Raw genomic sequence first — 23,607 nt, 5'->3', positions numbered from 1 at the left:
TATAAACTGAAATGTTAATTCATTCTTGATAACTAACGCTTTCATTTATGAAAACATGAATATATTAATTATATTAAAATGTTAAATAAAATTATATTACAGATATGTATTATTAAAGGAAATTATTATTAAGCTTTTATAATATTGCTTTTAAGACATGTGAGATGTAAAGAAATATTAGTATAGTTCAATTATATACTAAATACTAACTTTATTATCATTTATTATGTCTAGACACTATATAGAACCACATATATTTTTTTGACACAACTTAAAAAAATCATGCATTGTAGGGTTAAATTTACACATATGAATTTAGGATAAAATAATATTAAAATTTTACAATTTATATACAACGAGGAAATATCTGCATGTCCCCAATCTTGGGGACTATTACCTATTTATTAGTACACTTTATTTACCAAAAACTAAAATAAATAAATAAATAAGGAAAACTATGTAAAATGGTGAGTACGTGTGTGCGTGCGTGCGTGCGTGTGCATGTGCGTGTGCGTGTGTGTGTGCGCGCGCGCGCGTTTGTGTGTGTGTGTGTGTGTGTGTGTGTGTGTGTGTGTATGTGTACGCGCGCGTGTGTAGGTATATGTTGTGTATGAGTGAGTGAGTGCGTGCGTGCATGCTTGTGCATTCGTGCATAATTAGGTACGTGCGTATATATATGTACACTGTCAGGATCAGGGTTTCATGAAATCCTCAGTTTCCTCATAATTTAATGAAAGTAAATAATTTTTTACAAGTCTATTAGCCTGTGATGAAATATTATTTTTTATTTGGCAACATTTAAGTATTTTATTGTATATGTAAGGATGAAGAAAACGTGGTAAGCGACTTGCAAATGTGGTTTTAATACAAGGAACACGAATTCTATAAATCCTTTTTGTTAATAGTTTTGGGTGGTCAAGATGACAAAGTGAATTTTTATGACACGATTTAAAGACTTGTAGAATGTATAGCTGACGAACACGAAACTGACTCAGCAAACGTTTAAAGATCGAGGGATAGGCAGCAGTGTCCCTTTTAAAACCTCTCCAAAGCCTACTGTGTCAACTACTACCAAAATCCCCCAATAGGAGGAGACCTATGTTTAGCAATGGTCAGTGATGGCTGATACTATCATCATCTTCTGTTGATGATGATATATAGCTTTGCTCCCCATTGCCACCTACCAGGTTTTTTTTTTACTTAGTGTAATAAAACCTGTCCTATCTCTAGAGTACAAAATACATATTTACGAAATTTCATTAAAATTGGTTAATCAGAAATTATCGTGATCTTTATATATAAAATACCGTAATAATACTAATATAAATAAAAATGTATATAAATTATAATAATATAAATAAATTACTACTTAAAACATACCTTCAGGTGTCAAACATGCAGCTTGTAAAGAATATTTTGGAGTGTAGTTCCCAGTAAAAAATGCAGTGTCGACCAGTAAACCTAAAAAAATTAAAATAAATAATGAGAAGTGGAGACGTAATAAAATCCCAAAAAATCGTATGCTAATAATATTGTGAACAGTACGTTGCCAGCATTTTAAATATTTGTAAGCACGTTATTTGTAAAGCTTCATATTATATATTATTCCCCATATAAAAGGAAAATTGAAGAAGGAAGCTATTTTCACAACACAACATGCGAAGTGGGAAAAAACGGAATGCACAGACAGTGGCAGTGTGCCACGCACTCAAGAAATATGGGTGAACTCCAGTTCTATGGTGAGATATATGATGGCAAATAAATATCATAAAAAATAATTAACCAAAAATAAATAAAGGTCAGATCATCGTGATCCTTCGTCGCTCTTTTTTTAATAACAATGACTTTTTGATCAACGTGATTACAGAAGTAATACCTTGTAACATTCCCCAATATCCTGTAATAATTTTTAAATTTATTCACGTATATCAAGTCTTAGGACATAGTTTCTTTTAAACTAAACTAGGTACCTCTGATAACACATTTTGTAGCCAGCTTGATAATGCACCAGTCATGGCCAGCGATCCTTTTCCTGCGGGTCTCCCACCCATCCATCCATTTTCCATACTCTGTGAACTTATCAGGTAAAAATATTGGCTCCGAATCCGCTATCATATTCTCACATGGAGCGAAAAAATCGTCTGTTGCAAACACTACTGTACCACCAGCCTGTAAGATAAAATATGTATCAAATTATTTAATTTAATTCAATTACCATTAGTGTGTTTTCACTCGAAAATTTACCACCACTATTATAACCAGAATTATGGACCTCCGCAAGATAACACCTAGTTCAGTAAAATAAAAAATGTATTCATTTACATCCAATTGATTCTACTTATTTGATTTGAAAAATACCAGCGACTGGTGAACAATGGATGAAGACAGCCAAGAATTGGGAGACTTCTCTAAATCGAAATCTCTAAAGACCTTCGTCTTCAAGAACGAGAGGTTCTTTCTTCCATTGTTTATTTTTATATAATTCCCTATATATAGTTAAAAATATTTGTAAAAATTCATGGTTTTGTTTTCTTTTTAGTAGGAAACATGTATTTTTATTTATTTATTTCATTATACTAATAAATGTGAAAGATTGTAAAAATGTTTGCATGTTTATAATATTATGTTTGTTACTCAATCAAACGCAAATGGCTTAGCAGTTTGCATTGAATTTGAAGTAAATATATAAGACACATATTTTTATTTTATTTAACTTCGGATGTTTATGCATTTGATATCTGTTACTTATTTACCCTTCAACAGCTTAACTTGTCCATGTGAATTACATATTTTGTAATTGTAACTTACATTTAATTTGCATAAATTTATTATCTTTATAAATAAAAAAATAATAAAAAGATACGTAGACTTACACCAATGCTCGCAAACTCCCCCAGTTCAGTAAAAGCGGGTGCTTTCTCGATCATATTAATGTAAATGTAAGAAAAACAAACAATAGATGCTTCCTGCTTTGTTTCCAAGCAAACACTGATTTGTGTCTGACTTGTGCTCCTTTTATATCGTTTTGTAGTAACGCAGATAATAAGAAGAATAGTAAGTGGCATATACGTAAATAATACAGTTGCGATTCTGTTAAATTCATTGACATGGAAAATTTGAGATTTTACAAAATTACATGCGAGCAATTCACGTGAAAGTCACATTTACAATTCAATAGTCTCAACGACGATATATATTGTAAAAAAGTTTGACGTAAGTTCGACACGGTTTTGTCTGTGAAACCAAGAAGAATATTTTTATGTTTATATTTGTTATATCTTGCGGCTTTGTTCTCATTACCTCATAGGAATACTATCGCATTTCATTGTTTAAAAATACATTGTTTAAATATACATGATAATATAAAATGTATTGTTATTAAGATAATATAATAAATTTTATATGAAATCCTCAGGGTAATTGTTCTTACTTATGATATTTTGTTTATTTATAAAATATTCGACATACTTTAGTTATAAAAATGGTATAAACTTTTTTTTTTATATTTTCATAAAAGGCCATCATCACAATCAACATTTATCATAGGCTTAATATAACTAATTCGATTTTCAATTTTAACATTTAACAATATAATTATCAATTAATTAATTCGTATTTAATATTAAATGCATAGGCTATTTTTAAATAAAAATAAAATATATAAACAAATAAACGTTAACAGAATTGACCACATTCAATTAAATGAATCAGCTATTTTTAACTTGCTAAAAATAATACTTTAAATAAACTGTTTAACTTAATTGATAATTGAACACAAAGTTGTTGTTTTGTTTCGCATTGATGAGCACTGTGCTGAAGTTTTTTTTAGTGGATGGAAATGTAAGCGTAAATCTGCTTGTGCTATCGGATTATCATTGGGAGATGATAGGTGAGAATAAAATCAAATGGTCCCTCGTGACGAATTTACTAAGAATTTACCACGATTGTTTGCGGAAGGGCAAAGTGATAGTCGACTCTGATCTCGAATTCGACCTGATTCGAAACAGTATACTGACCATGGTAATGCGTTATAGAATATTTCCATCAGGTACTTCAGCTTGTTTGTCATTTAAAGTTGTATAAAAAAAAAATTAAGTACTTGCTTTGTCTGACTGAGGTTTCAACATTGATCGGACGAAGAAAAATTCTAAATTTAATATAATTATAATTTAAACAATGATAATTAAGTGACTAGTTATATTATAATAATGAGATTATTTTTAAAGGAGTTATCAGAATAACTGAATCTTTTATTCCAAAAAATATATTATAAATATATTATAGATATTATACTAGATTTATAACATTGATTTGGCTTTTGCTGTTATAAGTTGTAATTATTTTTAATGAATAAATAAATGAATTATTAGTAAAAAAATTACAATTATTTTGAAATTTGAATACGACGCATTCAACTGTCAAAATACTATTGACACTACGTTTTTCTCTTTTCGACTTTTTTATGCCACTTAGAATAACAAACAAATTGACGGCCCACCTGATAGAAAATGGTAATCGTCGCCTATAGACATGAGCAGTACCATGGACATAACAGAGTATACTGTTTTGCCCATGATATCCTCCAGACGTTGTCATTCCTGAGGACAGTCAGGTGTTATTCCTCTGTATCCTGTAAATTAACTAGTAGTGCAGTACAAAATCCCTCATTGTAAGAATAATTATGTTAATAATAATATCATTTAGCGGTTTATTCGACATTCGTTACAATGATTTTGTATTTTGTTGACCGCTTGATATTTGCGACTTAATTGATGTTTTAATTGGTGAACATAGCGTTAAATGATCAACATAATTAGTTATTGTTACTACTTTAGAATAGTCTCTACAAATAAATGATAGCTAGAGTAGCTTAATAGGTAAATATAGTTATATAATTATATATATATATATATATATATATATATATATATATATATATATATATATATATATATATATATATATATATATATATATATATATATATATATATATATATATATATATATATATTTGGGATATTTGTGCATAGCAGAAAAAAGATATTTGATGTATAGATTTTTCTGATTATTTTTCTATGCACCTTACGACTTGGGATGATAGTGTCAGGGAGTACTGACACCAACATTCATGTATGGAAGTGTATCGTGGGTATGGCAAAAGATGTGTGGAAGTAAAATTAACGCTGTAGACTACCATAAGGAACGGCATCTGCATTCACTGACTACCTGCAATGCATTTGAGGTCGTCGTTCCATCTAGTGGGAAATTGTCCTACACTGCGTTTACATGTCCGGAGTCGACACTCAAGAACATTTTTTTCCATTGGCTATCGGTTCTTCGAACTATGTGACGTATAATCCACTTCAGCTAGCTTATCCTTCGACCTACGTTGATCAGTTTAGCTGTAACATAGCCCCACCTGTTATGGACTTGACTATCATGGTAACACTGGACTATACCCATTATGAAGTTATAAGTGCTTAATTCACCGTGTAGGTGTAGGTATAGGTACAGAATAGACCACCCCTTCCTTTTCCGTGGGAGTCGTAAGAGGCAGCCAAAGGAAGACCAAGGCAGGGACGAGCAGCAGCGTCCCTCTTAAAACGAAGCCTAACTGCGGTTGCCAACCCGCCTGCCAAGCGTGGCAACTACTGACAAAACTTCCCTTCTGAGGAAGGCTTATCTTCAGTAGTGGACAGTTAATGAAAGATATGATGACGATGACGATGATGAAGTGCCTAATTCGATATTAATGAATGATTATAGTAAGTTAAGGAAGGGCAATTGCATTAAATATCTAGGAATGTTTAGTATAAGTCATTAACACCAATCCTTTATTTCTAACATTACCCGATTCCCTCAAAAAAAAAAAAGGTAAGGTAAGGAAGAAACATTAAATGTTTTTGCTCTATTTGTAGAAATAACACAGACTTGCAAGAATAACGCGCAAAAAAACACACAAAAACAACAACCTTGCTGTTGGAAAAAAGAGGTTTGAAAGCAAAGAGATTAATAAAGGACAAAAAAGAGGTGGTCTATATATAGACAAGCTGATAGTGTTACTAGTAATATAAAAAGAATATTCTAGAAACAGTAAATGTAGTATTTTTTATATAACTTAGAATGGCAAACAAACTGACGGCCCACCTGATGGAAAGTGGTAACTGTCGCCGATAGACATGAGCAGTACCATGGACATAACAGAGTGTACTGTTTCGCCAATAATACTTCCCATGCGTTGCCATTCCTGAGGACTCAGGTGTTATTCCTCTGTACCCTGTTAATTCACGCCATATCCCACCCTTCAAAATGAAACACAGTCATGCAAACACAACTGCTTCACGGTTGAAACACGAATGGGACAGAGGTACTCAAGCAATCGACTTTTGTACAAAGTCTTTGTGATGGTCCCCCCCCCCTTTGCACCCCTTATAATAACTACCCTCTGAACTAAGCTACACATTGAAAACCTACAAAGCCTATGAAAAACCTACGAAGGCTTAATCTAATGAAAACCCATGAAAATCTAATGAAAACTTACCCTAAAGAATGGCCTAACACCCTCAATATAACCCCATACCTATATTGCCTTATACACCCCAAACATCCTATGAATCATATAAACCCTTACAATAAACACTTAATATTGAACAGATCTTATAGTAGAACACTTGATCATCTGGCCAGATAAATAAATGTGTGATCGTCTAGTAATGTAGGACCCATTGTGTGTGTAATAACCAAAAGGTTCTTTAATTGGTATATGATAGGAGTTAAATAATGAAGATGATTGATAAATCTTTAATGATTAAGAATAATTAATGAATTATACTCATAATTCATGTAACAAGGAAGTTATGTTAATTTAATAGTAAATTACAGAATAACTGTAATAATAAAAAAATGGGGGAGCGGTCGGGCCCCTCACACGCCCGGACCAGTGGAAGACTTTCCAACTATCTATAACTCTTCCTCCAAAAAGGTAGGGAAGGGTATTACTATTTATTAATGCACTCTGATGGTAATAAGGGAATGAGTATTCTCAGTTCCAAACCAAACATAAGTACATTTACTTCAACATTACAGTGGCTCCACCAGCCCCACGATGCTTCCAGTATAAATTGGAGTTTGCCAGAGGCAAAAGGATCGGAACTGAAATCCCAGGATCACTCCGACACGAGAGCTTACTCATGGGCGATGACCCTTTCAGTCCTATATGGCGACATAGAGATCACCCACTAACAGTACGAAACTGTTTCCCAGCGTCACCCTGTTACGAGCTTACTCAATGGGGGTTTCCCTTCGGCTCCACAAGAGATCAAACCAAGAAGCGAGATCACCCAGACACCAGAACCTACTTTGATGGGACATAACCCTTCGGCCCTATAATGTGACATTAGAGATCACCTGTGAAGACAGTCCGATAGAGATGAAGATTTGTGTGATAGGGGATACCTTCAACACCCTGGAATTGGCCAAGCCATATAATGTTGATAATTGCTATATCATAACATAGCATTGTCAATTTAATATTATTTACTTAATACCAAGAATACTCAAGGTTCAAGTTAAATCTGTTGATTAGGCCGGAGCCTAAGAACGAGTAGTCCACCCCATAGGTCGAGAGCTACTAAAAGTAATGAGTGCTATTGAATGAACTATAAGTCCAGTCAATTATATATAATATTATTGTTGATTAACCACATTGTGAATTAACCAATTATTTATTCAGAGAGATATATCTAAAGGAACTATAAGTCCTTTAAAAGACACTGATTAATCACAAGTTAACAACGTCTCGTGAAATAACCAGTTGGGTTTTCTATAAGTTTGAGGACACTAAGTCCAACAAGCTATTATTGTGTTGAGAGTAATAGAGATCTTTTGTAATATTTGTAGAGGTTTGATTAATCACATTGTGAAATAATCAGATTAAATAATTATGTAGCTTTATAGAGAGGACTATAAGTCCTAATTGGTTGTTGTCATAAGCACTGATAAATTACACATTAAAGTGCCAGGTCAATTATTATATATAGGTATATAGAAAGGACAATAAGTCCTATTTGTGTATGTTGTAGTAGTAGAGGCAATATATTGCATAATTATAATGTGAAAGATATATATTAAATATATATTTGTATAGAAAGGACAGTAAGTCTTATACAATTATTGTAGTTGTACTATAGTTATACTATATCTACTTCCTTTTAGTGTCTTAGTAAACCTATTTACTAAGAGGATTTCTCAGATAAACAAGTGTTTTAGTGTTTAAATCATCATGATTAAATCCCTAAGAAATTAGGTCTTTAAATAATTATCATATCATTTAAGTAAAATTTCTCATATAAATAATTCCAATATTTCCCCTACAGTTATTATAAAATAACAGAAAATTATATAAATTTTCTATAGACTTAGATATAGAATCATAACGTGTATAATCTCCTTTTGTTTGACATCTGTCACATTAATGACGTATTGAATGACGTATTGATGTATTGAATTGAATTTTGATTATCTATCACAACTGTCAACGTAACAAATACTAGCAAGTTTGTTTATTTGTATTTGTTTAATATAATTAAATATAAAATCATCATATATCAACCGTAATATATAACTAAATTATCAGTGATATAAATAATCAAGGTTTACACCAGTAATAATTAATAGTATCCAGTAATGCTGCAGTTTTATATTCATATCAGTAGCCAAGCTTACTTTCAAATTCAAGAATGAACAGAAGATTAGAAGTTTAACATTCTTATTGCAATTGTACTTGCAATAATATATACATACAGTACTAATTATCAAGAACATTCCTCAAATACATGTGTGATGAACATTTCCCAATATGCTATCTATTTGATTTCTAACCTCTAATGTAAATTTATTAAAGAAGTGAATATCAGTGTTAGTGTTTGCTTTATTAATATATAAAGTAATTGTCCTAACTTGATATTAATAGGTTCATATCTCCTTAGATACAGCCCAACATACACAACCAACTCGACAATGAAATTTATAAAATACTAATATTATATTCCACCACTTGTATATCTCCATTCTACTCCCATAAACACTCAAAATATGTATATTAAATATAAATCCAATAAAGATTCACTAATTTTAATCCTGTCTGAACCCGTCTAGTCAATATAGCATGAACAAACAACACACATACAAACCTTATCGCCATGACAACTTTCTTCCTAAATATGAGTAAAATAATATAATAAATAATAAATAACTCACACTTGTCATTTAGTACTAATTTTATACTGTACCTCATACCTAGTTAAGAGTAACTATAGTCAGAGAATCCTTTAGTACATTTATTACCATTAGGAAATAAATCCACACCTATAATATCAATATAATTAAATATTATTAAAAGCAGTAATATACAAAGAGTTGTTATTGTCAGCTTGCTCACTACAATAAAATCAATATTAAAGTTTATAATAAATCAAGACAAAATATCTATTTAAACAATACAGGCTTGTTTACCATAAACACCCCACAGTCACATGAATTTATCTAATAACACAATTAATAATGTATTAAAAGTATTACATTCACATAATATTACATGAAACAGTTAAGCTGTTTCTTTGCACATCTGGTGTAAAACAAATCCCCACATGTAATCATGGGTAATTAGAAGTATACAAAAGAATTATTAGTTCAGTCGACCGAGCAATGGTATGAAAACATTTCACCATGGGACGTTAAGCATGCACAGAAATTCCAAACCAACACTGTAATAGTGTAATAAATACAACTATTCCATCATCATCATCGTCTCAACCACCATCAATCCACGATTGAACACAGGCAATTCCCCACAGACTGCCACCAGGAACGGCCCAAACTCCTGCATCCACCGACCTCCACAATACACATAAAACAGTCACTCCAACCAATGGAGGTAGCCCACACCGCACTTGCACACACAGAGTCGCCACTCAATAACATCTCTGTCTCATCAATGGTTGTTTCCCCAGCAATGAGACCAGACCACAGCCACCTCAGTCTATTTATCCTCAATAAATAAATAATTTATAGTAACTAGATATGAATCTAGTTAGTATTATAATAGTTTAATAGCTGATTTAATAAGTATTTTCCAAAACTGGACAATTAGAACATTGAATCAAATTGATGAAGTTCTATCAAACGACCATATAATTGGATTTTGTATATGAGTAGAATAACATAAGTATATTTTATTACGTAAATTATATTAATTTAGAATTTTGTTCAAATGTGATTGCATTTAAAGATATACGCATTACCTAAGGGTATATGGACTCAACTAAATACGTATTTTAATAGTTGTTGGGAAAATATTAAGTATAGACATTGCCTGCGATCACAGTCAAAATCTAACTACGTAGTAATAAATGGAACAAGCTCACCGGATTTTCCAGTCTTCCATTCTCTCCTTTCACACACTTAATCCATAATGATCCACTAAAATCTCAAACCCCTTTCATCGATCCAGTCCCTCCTAGATCTATATCCTAGTTATTTTTTTATTTTATTGCGCAGTTCCTTAAAACACCACTCCTGCGCCATTATTTTTTTTTTCTTTCTGCGCAATTCCTCAAAAGCGACCCCCGCGCGCCCGCCGATCTGCCGTCTACTTTTTTTTTCTTTCCTTCTTTTTTCTAATAACGTCATAGATTATGTCACCGAAGGGTAGATATTTCAATAACCAGATTTAGCCTATTATTCGAACTGAACTTTTCTTCAAATTCAATTTAATTATATGTTAACGTATTTTGGTATTTTCTATTAAATTGATTATCGAATTTATAAAACTTTAAAGACTCTCATAAACCTTATTAAACTGTGTTGTATGCATCCTTTTTACACCTGATGATAAAAAGGTAAACTATAATTTGGTTATATATAAAATATAATATATTTTTGTTTAATTTATTTAATTTTCTTGTGACATCCACTACACTTTGGAAACACATCAAAGAAGTTTCCCTTCTGTGTCAATATTTCATATATGGTAACGTCTTCTCTGTACGCTATTGTGAACCTTGACTTTAAAGTTTGTTTATATTAAATAGCTCAGTTTTCGCAGCGGTCACCCATAGGAACCCCTGTTTCTTTCTATGTACTTATGGTATTAAACCTATTGTACTATAGGCGAACCGTCACATCCGGCCCCCTAATTATCAAGGAGTTTACCGGATTGATAATTACAACAAGATAAGTTTATTGTTACAAATTTTTTTTTCCAACCCTAAAAATGTACTTCATATATGTGTATATAATTTAACTTTACAGAGCTTAAGATCATCATTTAAATTTTTCATTGATTCATCGATACTAGCCTAACACTCTGACATTCTTAAGACTCAAAACAATAAAAGTATTAAAAAGATCTTTAAACCCGAAGTTATGTGTTGTTGAATGTTATGTGTATGAATAGCTTTAAAATTTCTACTCAATATATTAATAATTAAGCATAATATTTATTTATGAATAGATTTGTAAATAATTATTTATAATTAATTTGCATACGCTGTAATGATAGAGTGAATCCATTAAATTTTATAATTAAAATTTTTATACTCGTTTATTTATATGTAATAAATTCAATGCATGTAATTACAATGTCATAAACAGCATAAATGAATACAATCCTAAATGTGTGTAAAGGAGTCTATAAAACCTAAATGTATGAAAAGCCTAAGTATGTGAGGAGTCTAAATGTATAAAACCTAAATATGTGAAGAGCTTCAAGTAAAGAACCTAATAGATACGTTATTTGTATCAGTAAATTTAGATAAAGTATCTATTTAAAAGATACGAGTTAAAACATCTAAATGGAAGTTCATAATTAAGAGCTTAAATGTATGAGTATAACATATCAACAAGCGAAAGAGCCTAAATAAAAAAACCTAAAACGAAATGAAGTGAAATAATTTAAGCATTAAAATGTAATAAATGCAAAAAGGAATCCTAAAATAATTGTCTAAGTGTAAATAAATGATTAGATAAAATCCCAAATTAATTAAATATTAAAATGAAGATGTTCAAATAAATTTGTTAAAATAAATTTAAACAATACGAATAAAACTTTATCTAAGAAATAAACCTAGTATTCATTGAATAATAATAAAAAATATAACAGTCCCTAAGAAAATTCAAATAAATTTAGTTTTATTTATTAATTTTAATCATAGACGTAAAGTTTATATAAATAATAATTTATCACCACCGACCCCCCTATCTGACAATTCCTGCACGGCCCCCCAATTTTAAGACTCCTATAAATATGTTGCATAAAATAATATAAACGGCCCCATAGTTTAAAACTCTTATCTGTCTGACAAATTTTGCACGGCTCCCCAATTTTAAGACTCCTATAAATATGTTGCATAAAATAATACAAACGGCCCCCATAGTTTAAAACTCTTATTATAAGAAATTCCTTTAATATACTTAAATTACCAATGACTATTTCTTAATACTCTCAGAAATAACATGATCAATAAGTTTTATAATAAAATATTATGTAACCCCATTAGATAGGTAGATAGACACCCCCCATCGCCTCCTCCAAAAGATCACAACAGCAAACCCAACATAAATACAACCAACTATATTAGATACATCAATTAATTTATTTTGTACAATAAATTATCATTTAAAAAGATACAAATGTCTTGTGTTATATGCAATTACAAAGAGCAAAATAAACTAAGTGTGCGCAACATCTAAGTATGTAAAATGCTTAGGCATGTAAAGAGTGTATATGTATAAATAACCTACAAAATCTCCCTCTGATATAAGTATAGTTTTTTTTTTTTTTTATAATAAGTGTCTAAGTCAAAATAAGCGAATAATCAAATAAAATCTGAAATATAATTGTAAAGTGGAATAAAGAAATTATGTATAGAACCATAAATAAAATATTATAATAGCATCCTAATAAATTATTGGAATTAAATTTAACAACATGAAAACAACTAATTAAATTTTCAAATTTAGGTAATCAAATAAAGTAACTAAAGGCCCTAACTAACCTTAATGATATTTTATGAAACGTCTAACTTTCAATTTGAAACCCCCTATAAAACATTATATAAGCTATTTAAACATCTTAGGATGATCAAAATCAAATCATAATTATTTAATATTTTTTTTTATATATATAATCAATGTCACTGCATCATAAAAGTTTATGAAATAAAAGTCAATTGGATATTTCCTCAGAAATGAATAATGTCATTAATTCATCTTAAATCATTTCTTTCACAATAAAAATAATTTAATAAATTTTATGTATAAGTCATTATAGCATAATTATTGTTTATAAAATTTATATAATGTTAAATTAATAGTTCAGTAAGTATTGAGAATTAATGAAGCAAAAGAATAATAAATGTGTCCTATAGCATAAAATTAGATCAATGTGAACTGAATATAACCTAGTAAGCTATCCTCACTACTATTGTTATGTACCTATTAGTGTAATACCTAATGTTATTTACTCAATTGATATAGAGTAAAATAAAATATAAACCAAATCATGTAAATTTGTTGTATAATTGACTCCAATAGGTAACCACTGAATGAATTTGATAAATTAAATCCTAAGAACATGAGATAACAGTAAAATAGGCTATTTACCTATACACATAGAAATCATGAAATTAGGTCCAAATCCTAGATCTATGACGGTATAATTATTTAGTCATAATCATCAAAGTTGGTTTTGAGTTATACTATTAGCAGATATTACTGTTTAACTTTATACTCCTTCATATTTTAATAACCAATCCCTGAAGTCACAAGCTCCAATTGTGACCAAGTGTTCTTATTGATCTGATATGTAAATAGCCATGAACCAATTATATCCTGGTCACTACGGCACCAATTGTGATGGTCCCCCCCCCCTTTGCACCCCTTATAATAACTACCCTCTGAACTAAGCTACACATTGAAAACCTACAAAGCCTATGAAAAACCTACGAAGGCTTAATCTAATGAAAACCCATGAAAATCTAATGAAAACTTACCCTAAAGAATGGCCTAACACCCTCAATATAACCCCATACCTATATTGCCTTATACACCCCAAACATCCTATGAATCATATAAACCCTTACAATAAACACTTAATATTGAACAGATCTTATAGTAGAACACTTGATCATCTGGCCAGATAAATAAATGTGTGATCGTCTAGTAATGTAGGACCCATTGTGTGTGTAATAACCAAAAGGTTCTTTAATTGGTATATGATAGGAGTTAAATAATGAAGATGATTGATAAATCTTTAATGATTAAGAATAATTAATGAATTATACTCATAATTCATGTAACAAGGAAGTTATGTTAATTTAATAGTAAATTACAGAATAACTGTAATAATAAAAAAATGGGGGAGCGGTCGGGCCCCTCACACGCCCGGACCAGTGGAAGACTTTCCAACTATCTATAACTCTTCCTCCAAAAAGGTAGGGAAGGGTATTACTATTTATTAATGCACTCTGATGGTAATAAGGGAATGAGTATTCTCAGTTCCAAACCAAACATAAGTACATTTACTTCAACATTACAGTGGCTCCACCAGCCCCACGATGCTTCCAGTATAAATTGGAGTTTGCCAGAGGCAAAAGGATCGGAACTGAAATCCCAGGATCACTCCGACACGAGAGCTTACTCATGGGCGATGACCCTTTCAGTCCTATATGGCGACATAGAGATCACCCACTAACAGTACGAAACTGTTTCCCAGCGTCACCCTGTTACGAGCTTACTCAATGGGGGTTTCCCTTCGGCTCCACAAGAGATCAAACCAAGAAGCGAGATCACCCAGACACCAGAACCTACTTTGATGGGACATAACCCTTCGGCCCTATAATGTGACATTAGAGATCACCTGTGAAGACAGTCCGATAGAGATGAAGATTTGTGTGATAGGGGATACCTTCAACACCCTGGAATTGGCCAAGCCATATAATGTTGATAATTGCTATATCATAACATAGCATTGTCAATTTAATATTATTTACTTAATACCAAGAATACTCAAGGTTCAAGTTAAATCTGTTGATTAGGCCGGAGCCTAAGAACGAGTAGTCCACCCCATAGGTCGAGAGCTACTAAAAGTAATGAGTGCTATTGAATGAACTATAAGTCCAGTCAATTATATATAATATTATTGTTGATTAACCACATTGTGAATTAACCAATTATTTATTCAGAGAGATATATCTAAAGGAACTATAAGTCCTTTAAAAGACACTGATTAATCACAAGTTAACAACGTCTCGTGAAATAACCAGTTGGGTTTTCTATAAGTTTGAGGACACTAAGTCCAACAAGCTATTATTGTGTTGAGAGTAATAGAGATCTTTTGTAATATTTGTAGAGGTTTGATTAATCACATTGTGAAATAATCAGATTAAATAATTATGTAGCTTTATAGAGAGGACTATAAGTCCTAATTGGTTGTTGTCATAAGCACTGATAAATTACACATTAAAGTGCCAGGTCAATTATTATATATAGGTATATAGAAAGGACAATAAGTCCTATTTGTGTATGTTGTAGTAGTAGAGGCAATATATTGCATAATTATAATGTGAAAGATATATATTAAATATATATTTGTATAGAAAGGACAGTAAGTCTTATACAATTATTGTAGTTGTACTATAGTTATACTATATCTACTTCCTTTTAGTGTCTTAGTAAACCTATTTACTAAGAGGATTTCTCAGATAAACAAGTGTTTTAGTGTTTAAATCATCATGATTAAATCCCTAAGAAATTAGGTCTTTAAATAATTATCATATCATTTAAGTAAAATTTCTCATATAAATAATTCCAATATTTCCCCTACAGTTATTATAAAATAACAGAAAATTATATAAATTTTCTATAGACTTAGATATAGAATCATAACGTGTATAATCTCCTTTTGTTTGACATCTGTCACATTAATGACGTATTGAATGACGTATTGATGTATTGAATTGAATTTTGATTATCTATCACAACTGTCAACGTAACAAATACTAGCAAGTTTGTTTATTTGTATTTGTTTAATATAATTAAATATAAAATCATCATATATCAACCGTAATATATAACTAAATTATCAGTGATATAAATAATCAAGGTTTACACCAGTAATAATTAATAGTATCCAGTAATGCTGCAGTTTTATATTCATATCAGTAGCCAAGCTTACTTTCAAATTCAAGAATGAACAGAAGATTAGAAGTTTAACATTCTTATTGCAATTGTACTTGCAATAATATATACATACAGTACTAATTATCAAGAACATTCCTCAAATACATGTGTGATGAACATTTCCCAATATGCTATCTATTTGATTTCTAACCTCTAATGTAAATTTATTAAAGAAGTGAATATCAGTGTTAGTGTTTGCTTTATTAATATATAAAGTAATTGTCCTAACTTGATATTAATAGGTTCATATCTCCTTAGATACAGCCCAACATACACAACCAACTCGACAATGAAATTTATAAAATACTAATATTATATTCCACCACTTGTATATCTCCATTCTACTCCCATAAACACTCAAAATATGTATATTAAATATAAATCCAATAAAGATTCACTAATTTTAATCCTGTCTGAACCCGTCTAGTCAATATAGCATGAACAAACAACACACATACAAACCTTATCGCCATGACAACTTTCTTCCTAAATATGAGTAAAATAATATAATAAATAATAAATAACTCACACTTGTCATTTAGTACTAATTTTATACTGTACCTCATACCTAGTTAAGAGTAACTATAGTCAGAGAATCCTTTAGTACATTTATTACCATTAGGAAATAAATCCACACCTATAATATCAATATAATTAAATATTATTAAAAGCAGTAATATACAAAGAGTTGTTATTGTCAGCTTGCTCACTACAATAAAATCAATATTAAAGTTTATAATAAATCAAGACAAAATATCTATTTAAACAATACAGGCTTGTTTACCATAAACACCCCACAGTCACATGAATTTATCTAATAACACAATTAATAATGTATTAAAAGTATTACATTCACATAATATTACATGAAACAGTTAAGCTGTTTCTTTGCACATCTGGTGTAAAACAAATCCCCACATGTAATCATGGGTAATTAGAAGTATACAAAAGAATTATTAGTTCAGTCGACCGAGCAATGGTATGAAAACATTTCACCATGGGACGTTAAGCATGCACAGAAATTCCAAACCAACACTGTAATAGTGTAATAAATACAACTATTCCATCATCATCATCGTCTCAACCACCATCAATCCACGATTGAACACAGGCAATTCCCCACAGACTGCCACCAGGAACGGCCCAAACTCCTGCATCCACCGACCTCCACAATACACATAAAACAGTCACTCCAACCAATGGAGGTAGCCCACACCGCACTTGCACACACAGAGTCGCCACTCAATAACATCTCTGTCTCATCAATGGTTGTTTCCCCAGCAATGAGACCAGACCACAGCCACCTCAGTCTATTTATCCTCAATAAATAAATAATTTATAGTAACTAGATATGAATCTAGTTAGTATTATAATAGTTTAATAGCTGATTTAATAAGTATTTTCCAAAACTGGACAATTAGAACATTGAATCAAATTGATGAAGTTCTATCAAACGACCATATAATTGGATTTTGTATATGAGTAGAATAACATAAGTATATTTTATTACGTAAATTATATTAATTTAGAATTTTGTTCAAATGTGATTGCATTTAAAGATATACGCATTACCTAAGGGTATATGGACTCAACTAAATACGTATTTTAATAGTTGTTGGGAAAATATTAAGTATAGACATTGCCTGCGATCACAGTCAAAATCTAACTACGTAGTAATAAATGGAACAAGCTCACCGGATTTTCCAGTCTTCCATTCTCTCCTTTCACACACTTAATCCATAATGATCCACTAAAATCTCAAACCCCTTTCATCGATCCAGTCCCTCCTAGATCTATATCCTAGTTATTTTTTTATTTTATTGCGCAGTTCCTTAAAACACCACTCCTGCGCCATTATTTTTTTTTTTCTTTCTGCGCAATTCCTCAAAAGCGACCCCCGCGCGCCCGCCGATCTGCCGTCTCCTTTTTTTTTCTTTCCTTCTTTTTTCTAATAACGTCATAGATTATGTCACCGAAGGGTAGATATTTCAATAACCAGATTTAGCCTATTATTCGAACTGAACTTTTCTTCAAATTCAATTTAATTATATGTTAACGTATTTTGGTATTTTCTATTAAATTGATTATCGAATTTATAAAACTTTAAAGACTCTCATAAACCTTATTAAACTGTGTTGTATGCATCCTTTTTACACCTGATGATAAAAAGGTAAACTATAATTTGGTTATATATAAAATATAATATATTTTTGTTTAATTTATTTAATTTTCTTGTGACATCCACTACACTTTGGAAACACATCAAAGAAGTTTCCCTTCTGTGTCAATATTTCATATATGGTAACGTCTTCTCTGTACGCTATTGTGAACCTTGACTTTAAAGTTTGTTTATATTAAATAGCTCAGTTTTCGCAGCGGTCACCCATAGGAACCCCTGTTTCTTTCTATGTACTTATGGTATTAAACCTATTGTACTATAGGCGAACCGTCACATCTTCCACTGATGATGTATGAGTATAGTCTGCTTAACTAGAAGCAAATAAAAATGTAACACAGTATCTAAGATAAAGTGTAAGACAGTGTGCTGATGTTCATTAGTAGTATAAATGAAAAATATTTTTTTTTATACCACCTGATAGTAAGAGGTTACCGCAATTAATTTAACTAACTTCATGTAGAGAGTATTCATGTAGTAATTGTAACAAAACTTGTTTACTCTTAATTTTTTTTTGTAAATGTATGTACAGAGTACATCTATAGGAAGTGAATACTGAAATAATTACAAATATACATAAATAGATGGGGAAAACATTACGCCAACCCCAGATAGATATGGGAAAACTGCAAAAAGACGATAATCACTATTATACCCAATTTATGCATACATTATATTATTAAGAATTAGCTGACAGATGTACTAATTTTTCATTTTTATATACAATTTTTAATTTACATTTTCTTTATTTATATCACCATCTCATCTTCCATCAGCCTTTATATGTCCACAGCTGAACATTGCCTCCACCATAAACTGCTATAAGGAACGGTCAATATATACTATTATAAACGTAAGGTATGCATATGACTATACACATATATATATATATATATATATATATATATATATATATATATATATATATATATATATATATATATATATATATATATATATATCTATTAATATATTTTTTTAATCGATATGCTCCTTGCGCTAAATAGCTATCGTGTTTTTCTTTTATCCTCTACACAAAGGTTGTCTGGAAGAGACTGGTAGCGATAAGACCGCCTTTTGTATATATATATATATATATATATATATATATATATATATGGTATTATTCTTTAAATGGTATAATAAGAGATATATTACTCTTTTTTTATCATTATTCTAGTGCTATTTTAAACAATGACATAACAATTAATTATTACTTAATTCCAATCATAAAAAAAATTGCACTAGATATGTTCTGACCTAAGAGTACGTCTTTATTTACGTTTATCTTTCTTATACATAATGATTGGTATTATGTAATGTATAATGTAAACAAGGATCTTAAAATTACTGTCGAGAAGTAGTTATTCATATCTGACAGACTTCTAAGAGAAGAGAGTGCTCAACTCATGCACATGCTCAACATTTCAGACATTGTTTTTGTGATTATGGCACACCTTTACGTTATTAATTTTGAACCGACTTTCGAAATTATTCTTGTAATCAATGGGATTACTCTGTCGGATTTAAAAATATTCTATCTTTCACACTGAAATTACCCGCTCATATTTTTTTCGCGTTGGACAGTTTCTAAGAACAATCGTATCTAACACGGAATGTCTATATGAGACTAATATTTTATTTTATACAACTTAGAATGGCAAACAAGCTGACGGCCCACCTCATGGAAAGTGGTAACCCTACCTGCCAATAGACACGAGCAATACCATGGACATAACAGTGTATACTATTTCGCCCATGATACCTCCATGCGTTGCCATTCCTGAGGACTCGGGTGTTATTCCTCTGTACCCAGTAAATTCACTATCATATCTTACCCTTCAAACTGAAACACAGACATGCAAACACAACTGCTTCACGGTAGAAACACGAATAGGACAGAGGTGCCCAAGCAAACGACTTTTATACTAAGTTTCTCTTTGGTAATAGGTGTTAAAATAATAATTTTTAGATTCTTTTTCTATCTGTCCGTCTGTATGAATGTTTGTTCTGATATTATACAAAAATTACATCATCAATTTAAAATCTAGTTTTACGTCTGGTGTATTTTTTATTTTGATATACCATCTAAAAGTAATTTATTCAATGGATTTCCTACTTCTGTAATCGACGTGTATGAAGTAGTGGATAAGATAATTAACAATAAAAAATATATTAAAATTTGATAGCTTAACTAATCAGAAAACTAGCGTTACTACATTGAATACTGTTCAAAATAATTTCTAATTATTATACTTAGATATATAACAATGATACTGCAATGTACACGAGCAGTGTGCCTGACTATCGCATATTGGATGAAGGGTCGGATCTGGGAGCACAAAACCGGTTTATACAACTATTCAAGATAAGACACCTATGACCTATATGATTTGATACCACATCTCATACGTACCGCCCATTTATATAGTATTTATTCATGGTAGTTATAGACAGTGGTGAAATTCCACTAATGATATGATGATAATAATGAATTATACAGAGTGAGACAAATGGCGATCGATGGAGGGAAACTTCCATTAGAGAATAAATAAATATATAATAAATAAATAAATATAGTACATCTTTAGATTTTTTTAAATACAATAACTACCCTCCTACCTTACGCAATGCACGCCTAATACCTCTAGTATTGCAGGTGTTCATAGGCTACGGTAACCACTTACCATCGGGTGGGCCGTATGCTTGTTTGCCACCTCAGTGGTATAAAAAAAACCTTAATACATACAAACACTATAATTAAATATAATACCTACCTAGTTATATAATAAATGTTAAAATAAATGAATATACTACTTACATTAGAAATTTAATGATTTTAAGATTCGACAGTTCAATTAGAAATATAAAAAATTATAACTCAAGGGAAGGAAAATGTGATTTCAACCTTTTCTTAAAAGTGGTGGGCCGTATGCTTGTTTGCCACCTCAGTGGTATAAAAAAAACCTTAGTTTTGAGCGTAAAGTGCTGAAGAGTAGGAGTCCCAAATAATTCCGAAACTCGAGCTTCTTCAACCAAATTACACGTGAGTTAAACCGGCAATTATTATATTAAAATAAAATGTATATTTACGAAACATTTAATAATAAAATCTTTAGACTTTATAGCATTTTTTTTAATGAAAAATTTTTTTTATGAAATGTGTTCTTTTGTTACCTCTTGTCACCTGTTTGGCTCAATCAATTATTGTTAAATCTCGCATAGTACATAACATTTGGGACGGAAAAAGACAGGTTATCTTATATACCGATTCACGCGACTTCATTTACTTAAACTGCTACATTTAAATAGGAAAAGAATATATCTTCAATTTTTAAAAATAAGAAACAATTTACAACAAAAAAATGTCGCTTTTTAAGATTTTTTTTTAAGTAAATTAATATACGTTGTTTTCCATAAATACCGGAATACAATATAAAAAAGGATAAAAGGGTCTCTACAGGTTTAGTAGTGCGCATGCAATATCTCTAATATTGCAAGGGTCTATAAGCAATTGTAGCGAGCTATCATTAGGGGAACGTGTACGTATTTTTTTTATAAAACAGGGGGCAAAAGAGCTTACGGCTTATCTGATGGTTAGTGACTGCCGCCGCCCATGAGCACTTGCAACACCAGAGTCACTGCAGGTGTGCTGCCAGAATTATAAAAAGGAATATGCTCTTTTCTTGAAGGTTATGATGTCGTATTGGTTCAGAAATACTGCTGCTGGAAGTTGATTCCAAAGTATGGTTGTGCATGGAAGAAAGTGCCTAGCTTACATTGATAAAAAACTGACTTTTTCAAATTCATATTTTGTAACATTTACACTATTAGGTAACAACTATCGTGAGTCACACTGTGTTGTAATTATTTATATTGACTTTAATCGTGTATTAATTTCGGAGTTCCTATACTCATGAGTAAGGGCTCTTATCTAGTCCTTAATTAGTATAGCAAATGAGAAGATATATAAGTAAATAAATATGAATGATATAATAAAATAAATTAAGATAATCACGTGTTTCGTGCCATGGGTGTATAAACAGGCATAGTTATATCACAGCATTTTTATCTATATAAATTAAAACAAATTGCCAAATGTATTTAGTTAATTACTTTTTGTTGTGTATATATCAGGATAAAGTCTGTTTGAAAGATAATGTTTAAAAAAATGCGTGTAAATATAAAAAAAAAATTCGGTCTAAAAGTCTCCATCTAAAAATTGTTAAAAAAATCCTTACGCATAGACCACCATTTTCTTGAGTTACCTGCATCCATTGACTTCCTGCAATATATTTGAAGTCGTCACTCAATCTAATGGGGAGTCGTGTTATACTGCGTTTTCCCGTACAGGGTCGCCACTCAAGAATCTTTCTTCCTTATTGGTTGTCGATTCTTCGAGCTATGTAATTAGTCCATTGGCACTTCAGCTTGCTTATCCTTCGGGTTATGTTACTTTGGTTCTTCTGCGGGTATCTTCCTTTCGGATTCCATAACGCAAAGAAATTCCGAGTAAAATAATAGTATGCGCAATTTTAATTATGAAGAGTATAATGCCACTCAACTTACATACTTATATGCTGTTATAGTGGACTTTAGAGATAGTACGTGACCTAATATCTTGAACTCAGTTAAAAATACTAGGATATTATAAATAAGATACCTATATCATAAGTCAAAATATACGATTACCAAAAGATTTGATCAGCTTCAAACTGGAAAAATCTTGTATTGTTGTAGTGAGTATACGAATATTTTTTTTAGGTATTAAATACACAATTAAAGGAGATCGGAAAGGAATAACAGTATTCCTTTTAATATATTAAAATTAAATAGTAATTCCCCCTGTATTATCTAAAATGTATGTATGATCTACTTTAACGGGTTACCAGTGTTGATAGGTGAAGAACGTTATCTGTTAACTTTGCTAATTAAATTATAACCAATAAATATATATTTGTTATTGCACTTGTAAGTTACATATAAAATAATGTATTTATAAATGTTGTGAGCAAGGGTGGACTTATCTCTGACAGAGATCTCTTCCAATCAACCCAATACAATGAGAAAGCATTTCGTTAGCAGAGACGTGATCGTACTTACGAAGACCAAAGATGAACCTAATAGCTAGATTTTGTAAACGTTCCAGATTTTTTAGAAGCTTCTCAAGTGTTAAAAAGGAAATAAAGG

The 23,607-nt window shown here is 30.8% G+C and overlaps 1 protein-coding gene across 2 annotated transcripts in view; it reads right to left on the bottom strand.

Moving 5' to 3' along the window:
- The window catches only part of LOC113513821 (allantoicase-like), a 28,222-nt gene extending 5,516 nt beyond the window's left edge, over window positions 1–22,706 (bottom strand). The window contains exons 1-3 of one of the 2 annotated variants that reach the window (XM_031911275.2): window positions 22,686–22,706; window positions 1,971–2,169; window positions 1,381–1,461 (exon numbers count right to left, since the gene is read on the bottom strand). In XM_031911275.2, coding sequence (XP_031767135.2) covers window positions 1,381–1,461; window positions 1,971–2,169; window positions 22,686–22,691 — 286 coding nt within the window. In that variant the 5' untranslated portion in view covers window positions 22,692–22,706. Of the gene's footprint in view, window positions 1–1,380; window positions 1,462–1,970; window positions 2,170–2,873; window positions 3,009–22,685 lie in introns of those variants that run through there. The other variant, XM_031911271.2, reaches the window with a different exon arrangement.
- Between the last annotated feature and the right edge of the window lie 901 nt (window positions 22,707–23,607).

Source organism: Galleria mellonella, unplaced genomic scaffold (assembly GCF_026898425.1).
Source record: "Galleria mellonella isolate WM207_F2 unplaced genomic scaffold, CSIRO_AGI_GalMel_v1 utg1260, whole genome shotgun sequence".
NCBI classification, from domain to species: Eukaryota; Metazoa; Arthropoda; class Insecta; order Lepidoptera; family Pyralidae; genus Galleria; species Galleria mellonella.
The sequence above is the reverse complement of the archived record's forward strand: the minus strand, read 5'-3'. Positions and strand labels throughout refer to the sequence as shown.